This window comes from Hetaerina americana, unplaced genomic scaffold (assembly GCF_022747635.1).
Source record: "Hetaerina americana unplaced genomic scaffold, ioHetAmer1.1.p SCAF_6, whole genome shotgun sequence".
In the NCBI taxonomy this organism is placed as follows: Eukaryota; Metazoa; Arthropoda; class Insecta; order Odonata; family Calopterygidae; genus Hetaerina; species Hetaerina americana.
Window position 1 is genome coordinate 42,716,924 of NW_027287205.1, and position 13,494 is coordinate 42,730,417.

The 13,494-nt window shown below is 34.6% G+C and overlaps 1 protein-coding gene across 5 annotated transcripts in view; it reads right to left on the reverse strand.

Annotated features, from left to right (window-relative positions):
* Positions 1–13,494, reverse strand: part of Wnk (Wnk kinase) — a 128,344-nt gene that overhangs the window by 80,728 nt on the left and 34,122 nt on the right. For all 5 annotated transcript variants that reach the window (XM_071594360.1, XM_071594363.1, XM_071594362.1 and 2 more), the window contains exons 12-13: positions 12,437–12,788; positions 10,259–10,540 (exon numbers count right to left, since the gene is read on the reverse strand). In XM_071594360.1, coding sequence (XP_071450461.1) covers positions 10,259–10,540; positions 12,437–12,788 — 634 coding nt within the window. The remainder of the gene's footprint in view (positions 1–10,258; positions 10,541–12,436; positions 12,789–13,494) is intronic.

Here is a 13,494-nt window from a genome sequence, read left to right on the forward strand (position 1 = left end):
AGCAAGGTTATCACTCATTTTCTATATTCCGACATTTCTTGTTTTTCATAGCAAACTTGCCATCCTTTTACCCAATTTTTCTTTGAGGGTTTGTTAACTTCAGGTTTTTCATTTAGATCATTCCACATCAATTCCTCAAACATTGGTATCACCAAAGTCAGGGCACACTTTCATTTGAGTATTCGTCAGGGGCTTTGTGCACGTTGGCCTACGGTAAACATGGACTGATGTCACAACTAAATGGAACATTGCACCTGAAGTAGCCTCAAGAAAACTCTCTTAAAATGCTCATTCAAAGCAGCTATTTGGCTTGCTTCTGGACATCCCATCTAATATTATATGGGGGCATAATTATGAGTGTAACTAAATACAAGTCGTAAAATATATGCAGCGTTAATGCAAGTCAGCTGGAGGAATGGCGCAGGGTCACCCATTAATCAATTGACACATTAATAAGATATGATTTCAAGCACCATCTTGGTGAGAATTACTTTCATTGGATGTTACCTACAATATCTTTCCTTTAAATTTTTGGCCCATACAAAAAATTAATACCATAACATCATATTTTCATTTGGCAATACGACACATTTAATATAGCTCTGAGGACATTTCACATATGGATACACAATACTTAATGAACTAAGGCAAAGAAACTTTGATTCATGAAAAATGAATATTTACAGTAATAATTTACACCGAAATCAATTCAGACAATAAAACTGTAAGTAGATTAAGCATTACGTCAATAGAGGGGTCATAATTTTGATGTTTTACTGCTACTGTTTCTACTAAGCAAAATTTCTATTAGAAAGAAAAATTATTCAACTTTTTAAATTTCTGTGGAATTTTAGCTTATGCCATCATTTAAAATATGTTTTTGCCTCATAAACTAAAATTAATTTTGAAGGTATCTGTCTCTTGCCACTGTTTCTATACATACACATTTACTCAAGATGGTACAAAATAGAACTATTACCATCACTTATCAAAATTGAAGTGATTAACAATTTAATAAAGATAGTCCAAGATTCTGAGATAGCAAACTTCAACTTCAATCTTGACAACACCAATAAAAATTTAAAAAATAACAAGTAAAAAAATTGAACAGAAGTACGAATTCAACGAATAGAATTTGATCAAAAACTTGTTATTCATTCAATACATACTTGTTTTTTTTCCGAGAAGAATTGTGAATCACATATATAGAAATACATTACCGGTACCAATGATAGCACAGACTGCGTAAGTTTTCCAAGCGCACACATGTCAGTGATCAAAATAAGAACATAATGATTGCAGTCACAACTTGATTGTCTAAATTCCATTGCATTATTATAAACTGAATTTTTTTAAGTTAGGCTCTGAACATTAAGTCACATTTCTAATTATAAGTCAAGAATCAGAGGAAAAGTTATAATAAATTCACTTACAGTTTATGTGTTATTAATAAGCATTGAAAATCATAGCATATAGATAAAACATCCTGGAAAGCTCTAGTAAATGTATCTCATTCTGTTTTGCATTACTTCATTTTGTATGTTATGAATTTATCAAAGTGTCTACTGAAAATTACTGGAAAGCATGACTTCTCTTAACATATTCATGAGTGCATCAAAAATCACATGATCAATGCAAATATACAAACTTTGTAACTGATTGAGGAGGCTAAACAGTTGAATCCATTATTGAAATAGAAAGAAAGACTCGTACTTTTCCACAGATTTTATTATACGGCACGACGCGTTTCACCAACTTGCGGCATCATCAGGTACAAATTTGCAAAACAGACAGAGCAAGCATATATACCCTCAGGACAGAGTGGGGGCGGGGAGGGTTGGAAGGATTTGAGGGGGGTGGGGGCTCGCAGGTGCGTTGATGGATTGTTTTGACCATTTCCAGGATAATTTCTCGGAGAGGAGTGGGGAGGGGTATGGGAATAATTGCTCATTACAGAGTGTCGTGTTGGGGTTCACCAAGTGCCTTCTAATCTCTAATTGCTCGAGAGCGTCCATTTTTAATCCTTTTGGGAGTGTGTGTAATATCTCTGGGACAAAGTCACTGCTGTGGTTGAATTCTAGTAAATGCTTGGCGAAGAGAGAGTTGTTATTCTGATTTTTGTGACACCTAGCGTGTTCCTTGACTCGTAACTTGATATTCCTGCCGGTCTGACCGACATAAACGCTGTTGCAATCCTCGCATTTCAGTTTATAAATGCCTGATTTGAGAAGGCTATCCTGGGTGTCTTTTCCATTGGCTAGAAGTTTGGAGAGGGTTATGGGTGAGTAGAAGGCTGCTTTGAGTGAGGTGGGTAGGCAGTTGGAAATCCTATATGAAAGATCTCCCAGAAACGGGATCGAGCACCACTTAAAATCTTTAGATACTGCGGGCTGAGATACGAAAATGCTTTTTATGGCCATTGCTTTTTGTTTTTTCCGTAGTAATGTGTCAACTAGTTTGGGGTTGAAACCATTGTTGGTAGCTATATTAGTGATATTCACGAGTTCAATTTTGAAGTTTTTGGGGGAAAGGGGGATGTGTAGGAGGCGGTGGATCATGGAGTGGAGGGCTGCGTGTTTGTGAGAAAAGTGGTGTGCGGAATCATTAGAAATTATATGGTCTGTATATGTGGGTTTCCTATAAATTGCAAATTCGTGTCTATTATCCCTAATTGTGATTGTCAAGTCGAGGAAGTTGATGGTGCCGTTGACGTCTTTTTCCATGGAGAAGGAGATATTCCGATGAAGAGTGTTTAGGAAATTAAGGAAGGAGTCTAACTGTCGGTTGGTTCCGGTCCATAGGCATAGTATATCGTCCACGTAACGAAACCAAATAGCCCACGTTTTTGTTATGCTGATTGTCAGCATTAAAAAGATGTTCTTCTACAGAATTGAGGAAGACTTCGGCTAGGAAGGGGGACAGTGGGGAACCCATAGCTAACCCATCCGTTTGGCTGTAAAGGGTGTGGTTGAAACTAAAATAATTCTGGTTAACTGTCATTTTGATGAGGGGGACCAATTCGTCTGAGATATTTTGGGCAATGGTGGAATCCTTGAGTAGTTCTTCCACCCTAAGCAAAGTTTCCGATATTGGTACGCAAGTAAATAAATTGCTAATGTCGAAGGAGACTAGCCTTGCTTTTTCCGGGACATCAATATCTTTCAATTTTCGGGCTAGCTCTATAGAGTTTTTAACTCCATATTTAGGTTTAAAACCTGTGAGATCTCGGAGCAAAACGTCTAATTTTCGTGCCAGAAGGTGTGAAGGGGCGGACACAGCTGAGATGACAGGCCGAATAGGTATGGCTTTTTTGTGTAATTTGGGGAGTCCGTACAACCTGGGGGCGGAGGGGTTCATTTGGATTAAACTAAATTTTTCCCTAGCATTTAAAAACTTACACTTGAACACGGTTGCTGAAGGCTGGAAAAGCGGGTTGTCTATCCTATTACTCCGTTATCCAAAGACCCAACCGCGAGTTTCCAAAGTGAAGTGAAACGTGCCGTGTTCAAGTGTAAGTTTTTAAATGCTAGGGAAAAATTTAGTTTAATCCAAATGAACCCCTCCGCCCCCAGGTTGTACGGACTCCCCAAATTACACAAAAAAGCCATACCTATTCGGCCTGTCATCTCAGCTGTGTCCGCCCCTTCACACCTTCTGGCACGAAAATTAGACGTTTTGCTCCGAGATCTCACAGGTTTTAAACCTAAATATGGAGTTAAAAACTCTATAGAGCTAGCCCGAAAATTGAAAGATATTGATGTCCCGGAAAAAGCAAGGCTAGTCTCCTTCGACATTAGCAATTTATTTACTTGCGTACCAATATCGGAAACTTTGCTTAGGGTGGAAGAACTACTCAAGGATTCCACCATTGCCCAAAATATCTCAGACGAATTGGTCCCCCTCATCAAAATGACAGTTAACCAGAATTATTTTAGTTTCAACCACACCCTTTACAGCCAAACGGATGGGTTAGCTATGGGTTCCCCACTGTCCCCCTTCCTAGCCGAAGTCTTCCTCAATTCTGTAGAAGAACATCTTTTTAATGCTGACAATCAGCATAACAAAAACGTGGGCTATTTGGTTTCGTTACGTGGACGATATACTATGCCTATGGACCGGAACCAACCGACAGTTAGACTCCTTCCTTAATTTCCTAAACACTCTTCATCGGAATATCTCCTTCTCCATGGAAAAAGACGTCAACGGCACCATCAACTTCCTCGACTTGACAATCACAATTAGGGATAATAGACACGAATTTGCAATTTATAGGAAACCCACATATACAGACCATATAATTTCTAATGATTCCGCACACCACTTTTCTCACAAACACGCAGCCCTCCACTCCATGATCCACCGCCTCCTACACATCCCCCTTTCCCCCAAAAACTTCAAAATTGAACTCGTGAATATCACTAATATAGCTACCAACAATGGTTTCAACCCCAAACTAGTTGACACATTACTACGGAAAAAACAAAAAGCAATGGCCATAAAAAGCATTTTCGTATCTCAGCCCGCAGTATCTAAAGATTTTAAGTGGTGCTCGATCCCGTTTCTGGGAGATCTTTCATATAGGATTTCCAACTGCCTACCCACCTCACTCAAAGCAGCCTTCTACTCACCCATAACCCTCTCCAAACTTCTAGCCAATGGAAAAGACACCCAGGATAGCCTTCTCAAATCAGGCATTTATAAACTGAAATGCGAGGATTGCAACAGCGTTTATGTCGGTCAGACCGGCAGGAATATCAAGTTACGAGTCAAGGAACACGCTAGGTGTCACAAAAATCAGAATAACAACTCTCTCTTCGCCAAGCATTTACTAGAATTCAACCACAGCAGTGACTTTGTCCCAGAGATATTACACACACTCCCAAAAGGATTAAAAATGGACGCTCTCGAGCAATTAGAGATTAGAAGGCACTTGGTGAACCCCAACACGACACTCTGTAATGAGCAATTATTCCCATACCCCTCCCCACTCCTCTCCGAGAAATTATCCTGGAAATGGTCAAAACAATCCATCAACGCACCTGCGAGCCCCCACCCCCCTCAAATCCTTCCAACCCTCCCCGCCCCCACTCTGTCCTGAGGGTATATATGCTTGCTCTGTCTGTTTTGCAAATTTGTACCTGATGATGCCGCAAGTTGGTGAAACGCGTCGTGCCGTATAATAAAATCTGTGGAAAAGTACGAGTCTTTCTTTCTATTTCAATAATGGATATCAATTACTTCCACGAAGTGAAGCCTGAAACAATAGAATATATAAACAGTTGAACTTTACATGTGCATATGACAGCTTCCACGTAATGACCCCTTGATAATTTCTTTGAAAGCAGGAAACTATATTACACTCATGGCTTAAAATTTCTCATCACCAAATCCATTCAGCATTTTGACTATTTTGAATTGAACTATCGACTAGGTAAATTGATTACGGCGTGGAAATATCCATTAAAATAAATCAACTCGTTGAATGGGATTAGAACCCAGATATCCTGATATTTCACTGCTATATTCACCAATTAAATTGCAAAACCTCTCTCTTTCAAGGTAAATTTTTGAGGAGGTTTATGAAAATTAGATCTCATTTATCTAACAAAGATTTAAATCCTGGTAGAGTCCCAATGATTTTTTTTGTGATGTAAATTCTCACAGATTGGTGCATTGACCTATTACTACCAGTGAATGTGGTATGTACCATGTTTTTGCAGAATTCTCCTCTGAATTGCTGCTTCGAACAAGCTTGATGGACTAATTAGCCAGCCCGACTATGAAAAGAAGGATTTATTTTTTAAAAAACCAAAATGCATTACGCTCAAACTAAAGGTCAAATTTTCTGATAGGATAGCAATTTTTTGAGATAAATGTTGGAAGACAATGATCACCAAACTTTGTCTGTTGGACAAAAAACAAGAACTACTAGAAAGCCATACCACAATTAGCGATAATTAGGACATATTGGAACACAAACCTAGTAAGGACTGATATGTCTTACATTCATGCAAACTTATGTACACTTTCCAGTACAGATGCTTACACCAGCACACATTGATGGAACATGCCACGACACTTTTTTGAATAAGTCTGAAACTGAAATAATTGATAAAATGGAAACGCCAAAGAAATCATTGCATACACAATAAATATACCATACACCAATTAAAAGGCTGACAAATGGACAAACAATTAACCAACAAGAGTAATAAAGTCAATATATGAGAATAGCAATTAATGATATGACAACCTATCAAAATGTTCAGTGAAAGAATGAGCTCAACTTCTGATGATATGAATGCACTGATATTTCACTAGGTAAAAATTTATTAATCAGTTAAAAATAATTAAAAATTAAAGCTAACCATTAGCTCCATTTCAGCTTGGTTACTAGGTACCCATCATTTGCACAAAGGTAGAAATTAACTGAGGCTTGGAGTTACAATTAATCGCAAGAAATGCATCTTGAAGTAAGATATATCCACAAACAAGTGTGCCACCTTCATGAGTAAATGAACTTCAAAAGACCAGTGGTATATTTTAAATTTTATCCCAGAGTTAACATCTGGAATTTTTAAGTATCATACACCTAGAACACACATCAAAATATTCTGCAAATGAAAATGACAAATAGAATAAAAGTGATTAAAAATTAACCAATATAAACCTTGATGAATATACAGTAGATGATCATTTATCCTACTCTTCTCATATGAATTTTAACATAAACCATTACAAGATACATTCCAATAAACTCAAAAATGTCTTGTAATGAAGTATGTTGATCAAAAACTGATGGAAACGTTTATACCTCTGTAAAGAATAAATATGTCATTCTCTCATTGCTCTCAAGTACCTAATACTAACTGAAAATGTGCATATATAATATTTTTTTTTAGGAGAAGAGAAACTGATGAAAGGGAGAATAAGAGAGTTCCCCAAGAGAAAAAAGGCAAAGGTGCTTTAGCCATGAGGCAAGGAAAGTCACAGATTTATGCCCAAAGAATTTATCAGAAGTACATCTACATACATAAGAAGGGTGAAATTATATATGCATTATTGAGAAACCACAACGGAGCAAACTATGAATACAATTTAGGGAAAAAGGTAAAATTATAACTTAAGATTTAAATAAATTGAAGAACTGGAAGGAATATTGAAAACATTTTAACAGAGGTGATAAAAGTATCATAATGGCATTGAAGAAGATAACTGAGCAGTCAACATACTTATGGTAGATTTATATGCAGCAGTAAAAGATCTACATACAAAAAGACCCCAGAAATTGGTGAGTTTCAGAGTTCATTAAAAATATAGAAGACTTTAAAGACCTAGAAGATGACCAGTGAAATACATATATACCACTGGAAAAATATCGAAATGAATGCAATGACATTTATTGCATTTTTGGATTTGAAAAAATCAGATGATGCCAAAATATTTTTTTGTTCTGCACACCTGCTGTATCTTATGACTGCCTCAGAAATAATAGAGGTGATTTATTACAAGGAAATCAATACAAATTATCTTGAGAGAGAATGTTTCTCGGTGTGACAAAAAAGTGATTTCAAGGAGTAGGCATTTCAAACAGAGCAATACCATTAAGGAAATAACACTTTGGAGCTTTTTAGCAGAGTTCCTTGATTTGTGTACTTCTATCCAGCACTTTCTACACTAAGTTACATAAATGATCATGTGACGTTGCTCTTTGGCGAGATTGAATTTTCGAAGGAATAATTTACATATGACAAACGTTTTGCCTTTTCCTGCATAAGAGTTCAAAGTTTTAAAATTTATTTGAAACCTACCACAACTTCTTTATTCCAAGGAATAACACAGTACTTTCAGTGCAATCATTCATCATTTTGATTTCATTGAACAACAGTACACTGGATAAAATAAAATGGAAATCAATTCAAACTTTTTCATTTGTTGATTAAAATTGCAGTAGCCACAATAAATATCCTTTCCAATGTTAATTGCTTCCTATAATTCTATGAGTTCTCATGCAAACTCATACTGCTTAATGTGAACTTATATCAAGATTTGAAGAGCACTTTTGGGATTAGGAATCATTCATCAATCTTCCTCAACAAGAAAAAACAATTTTGCAATAAATATCTTATGTCATCAAAATATATGGCTTTTAAAAAACTATCTTAAATAGTTCAAATCCTGAATATTTTAGATGGATGATCATCTACTGTACATGAAAATTCGGTAGACCTAACATTTCTAACTTTGTGCAAAGCTGCGACTGTTATAAGCCATTATATATTAGTGACAGTAGAGGTGAGACAGGAAAATATAATTATTTAGTGCACTTGTTACTTACATAAGCCTTCCACCATTTATGTTGAAGTTAATGTGTCTAGAGAAAAATGACAGTCAATAGACAATAACAGCTAACATAAAAAATTATAATATTAAACATTGAAACAATTTTGCCACAAAAACAGCCCCAGAAGAACTGACACATCTAATTTGTCTTTTAAAAAATAAACACAATTCTTAGTTATACATTCCAAGCAATAAATAAATGTTTTCTTCCAACCTGAAATTATCTTCTACAATGACAGTGATGCCAGTTTAATACTGAAGATATTACAAAGAGTCTCTGGAGTAACTTGGTGGAAACCTTGATCTCGGAAAGTATAAGGAAATAAAAAAAACTGCAATTTCCATAGTTGTACCATATATTTTTACTTTCTAACACTGGAGATTATTATTTTTCAAAAAATAAAGAATAAAAAACATTTAATGATTACATTTGATGCATAAACGTCTTCATTATTTTATTTAAAAATAAATAAAAATTAGATCTAATAATAATGGACATAACTTGATCATTACACAGTTCTACTCATTACGAGAAATAAGCCTTTTTATATCTTGACTAAAGGTTTGTCTACTTAGGTCCCTTATGAGGGCTTTGCTCAGATCAAATGAAACAAACTTCTAGAGAACATGTAGCCTCTGATTCTTCTATTCATGATAATCTGGCCTATAATTACTTCAGATGTCCTCCTTGTCAAATAAAATATTACAATCAACAAAATTTAGGTGTCAACCATTAAGTAAGCAAAGTTTATCTTTGGATCATTCCATTTAGAATCATTGGATGTTCACCACGGAAGTAACTTGAAATATACTAAATTAGGGAATCATAATTTTGCAAGGGGATAAAATTAGCACTTCCATTAGAGCAATATGAATTCAATTTTTTTTCCACTACTTTGAATGCTTCTGTCACCAATGATGATCAAGAATGTTGTTTGAATGTAAAATTCCATGAATGTAAGCATCACGATGGTATGTTTTAAGAACACACTAGTGAATAGTTTGCACTATCAAGTTATTTTACCCCTCTCCCATGTCCACAAGCTAACAATACCCCATTAAAGTGCTAAAATTAAAAAAAAATACAAAAAATGCACATTTTTAGCCCATAATTTTCTGTATTTCTTCCTGATGTGGATTGTACTTTTGTAACGCTTACCAATTTTGTACCCGAAATAGTTCTGCTGCATTTTGCTTACCAGCAGTTTTTAATAAAACTAGCTATTCCTTCCTTTAATGTTATTATGACATATTGATTTTATTCGCCAAATCTTATAGCAATAAAATATGGAATATTTATGTTTGTTAGTTGGCTGCTCAGCAAATTATTTTCCAATCACATAATTGTAATGCCCAATAAAAATACTTCAACCAACAAATTTTTAGGCATTATTCTTTGAATGTTTATGTCCCAAAAAAGGAAATGCTTGAACATACTTTCAATGCCTCACTTCCTTGCATATCTGATGGATGGCCCATTAAAAAAGAAGAGCTACTTCCAGAATTATATTAACAGCAACCCACATGATTGTACTAGCACTAAGGACTTAAAGGTACAATGTATATCTAATCTTTATTGGCAATTAAGAGAAAATATTTCATGAATGTCATTAAAGTATGAATTTGTGGATTTTAATAGCATTTATTTAGGAACCTAGAGTAAAGGGAATATCTGTGTCTGAGTTTTTAATCCATTAATACTTAAATCTTAAGGTAAGGTCTGGCAGCGCAACAGATCTAATTGGAAATTATTACTCCGCATAGAATTCATGCAAAATAGAAGTATAAATGTAATATTTTGGCAGTGATTACTAACATAAAATAAGAATTGTAATAATCTTGTAACAATGCCGAAGACCTCATGGAATAGTCAATCATTTCTCGTACTAATACAGTAACAAAATGCCTCACTTACCCTGAATGGATCTGAACCAAGGGAAGAAGTAGACGATGAAGAAGATGATGTGGATGGAGGGATTATTGAGGACTGAGGTGCTACCGCACCCTGGGTGGTTTGAGTGAATGGCTGCTCTGGTACTGGAGTCCTCTTGGGAGAGGAGTACCCTGGAACATGGGCTTGGGCCACAAATGGTACAGAACGCAATTCGTCAGGATTCTCTCTTAGCTGTGCCACAATTGCCCTCACGAGATTGGCCAACAGGTCTGATTGATGTTTCGGTAGAAGGCTCTCGCCCACCTTAACAGAAAATATTTAAGGAAAAATTCTGTCATAAATGCCATCCAATCCACTACAGGATATTCATAGTATTTCACAAAAAGATATTGCAGAGGCAGGAAATGAGTTGGCTGGCTTCCTCTCTTGGAGAGAGTCATTGTTTCCAACACAGAAGTTAACATCATCTTGTAACCCATCTAATCATTAGTTGAACTTTTAATGCATGAAATGTGGTGGTAGTCCACATCATGGGAGAGAATGACAAGAAATGGGAATCAGGGTTGCCAGCAATTAGATGGCTTGTGATTTCAGGTTTTTTTCAAGGTTTTCAACAATTAAAATTTATTATTTCAAGATGTGTGCTACTGTTTTCTTACATTATAGCCATGATTATACCAATTGACTCTACAAAATTTACTTGCACAAATACTGAAATATTTTATCCAGAGGCATAGGAATTCAGGGGTAGATAATGAGTGACTAAAAATAGTTTTAAAAATTTGATGACTTACTGACATAAAAATCTCACTTTTGGGAAGAGTGATTACCTATCTAATTTTGAGTTCATGAATTTTTTAAGCTTCTAGATGAATACTAACTGTGACATTATTTAAACATAGAAGAAAATGTCTATTGCATTAACTCTGACAATTATTTAAAATGTAAAGCAAAACAGAAAATGGAATATTACAAAATAATTTAAATACTTGGTTATTACCAGTGCATGCAATTTATAGCTTAAAAATATAATAAACAAATGAAAAAACCACTCTATACAAAAATAAACTAATAATATTTAAAATTTTAAATTCTGCAAATTTGTTTCTTTTCAACAGTTTTATAGGAATCATATCGCTTGAGAATATTACCAAAAATATAGTTCCAGGAGACATTTTGTGAAAACTACGCATTAACGTCAATATTTTCGAAGAAGGAATGAAAGAGCCATTTTTATTTCGGAGGACAAAAAAAGTTGTCTCGGATCATTAGAAAAAAATAACCTTGGGATTATCTCATTCCCTTTTAATGCTAAATTAATAATAAACCATATTTTTCTCCAAAAAATGCGGGAAAGGCATCATAAATAATTTTCTTGGCACTCGGGCAAACATTTTAAGGGTCTATATATATATATATGTATAAAATATATATATATATATTTATGTATATATATATATATATATATATGTATATATATATATGTATATATATATATATATATATATATATATATATGTATATATATATATATATATATATATATATATATATATATATATATATATATGTATATATATATATATGTATAAAATATATATATATATGTATAATATATATATATATATGTATAATATATATATATATATATATATATATATATATATATATATATATATATATATATATATATATATATATATTTATATAAATACACACACACATATTTTCTGTAATCATTATATTCTTATTGACCTAGCTGTATAATTTGTTAAAAACTGGTTGATTCGTGAATGAGATACATATTATTTAGTAAGAAAGGACATTCCGCTAAGCATGCCTAGGAAATAGAAAACACTGAAAATGCACCAAATATTTGAGCAGCTATAAAATAAAAACTACAGATAGAGTATAGCATGGTTACTAAAACCACTACAGGGATAGAATGTAACAATTTTCATCAAAATCTGAGGTGATAGGTGTTATGGCTTGGTTGAACTGACATGGAATGACCATCAGTAAAAGAAACAAAATCAGATAATGTATGGCCTATGACACTTGTAGAGAGAAACACAATCACAAAACTATCTTGCATGAAAATCAGCAATAAAATATGATACTTCAAATCAGAGCTATTACAATAAGTTGCTGGAAATACTTCTATTTTTTTATCAAAAAAATTAGGAGCAATACTTCTACCAGATTTGCTGCTATATCTTCTGGGACCATGTCTTCAATGTCAAATTTGAATGTGACTGTCTTTTGCCGTCCAGTTTCCAGCTGACACTCCACCGATGTGCCATCACTCCCTACTCCAAGCACAGTCAACCGAGGACCTGCACTTCCTGTCCCTCCACCCCCACCAGCACCACCTCCGGATGTACTGCCCCCAGCACCTCCAACACCGGTACCTGCAGTCCGGCGCTTTTTGGTGCTTATCTTTCTCCTGTCCAACTTCTTATCACCTAATGACCCAAGCTTCCCATCCTCGGTCATGGGTGTCAGATCTGACCCCACCCCTTGATCCAATTTCTCACCCTTCTGTTGAGAACTGCACAGAAAAGGATAAATGTAAATGCATAATTAACATGAATGTGATCAAGAAAACATAAGGCTGTTACTTTTGATGGAAAATCAGACTATTTTTTATGAATGTGAGATATGGATGCACAAATTTGTTTAGGTAAAAGATGTTTATGTTACAATTAATGGTTTCCTCAAAAATTAACTTTAGTGAATAGGTAGTTCCCCATAGCAGTTTGACATTAGAGTGATAGATACATGTAGCATTACCACTCAAGAGTGCAACTTGTTTCTGATTTCAGAATTCCCTGACTTTTCCAGGCCAAAATTCATGTTCCCATAACCTACCCCAAAATTTAAAAGCACCATGAATGAAACTATTCCAATTATTATAGCCGTAAATAATATGCATGCACATAGGATATGTCCTTGCATATTTTATGAAAATCAAAGGGTTAATATGACTAAATTTAAAAAATTAATTTTGGTTATTAACATTTAATTAACACTTTTTTCTGGAAAGAAGTAATGAGTCCTTTCTTGATTTTAAAAGTGTAAACTATATTTCTTCATAGAATCCACCCAGAACATCCTTACTCAGATAAAGGGTATGGCCACATTAAATATGCATGAATACCAGAGGATAATAGGGAACCAGCAGTAAAAAAATCAAACTTGTTCATTAACTTTGTTAAAATTAGCAAGACAAATTGGAAAATCTAAAGAAAACTAAC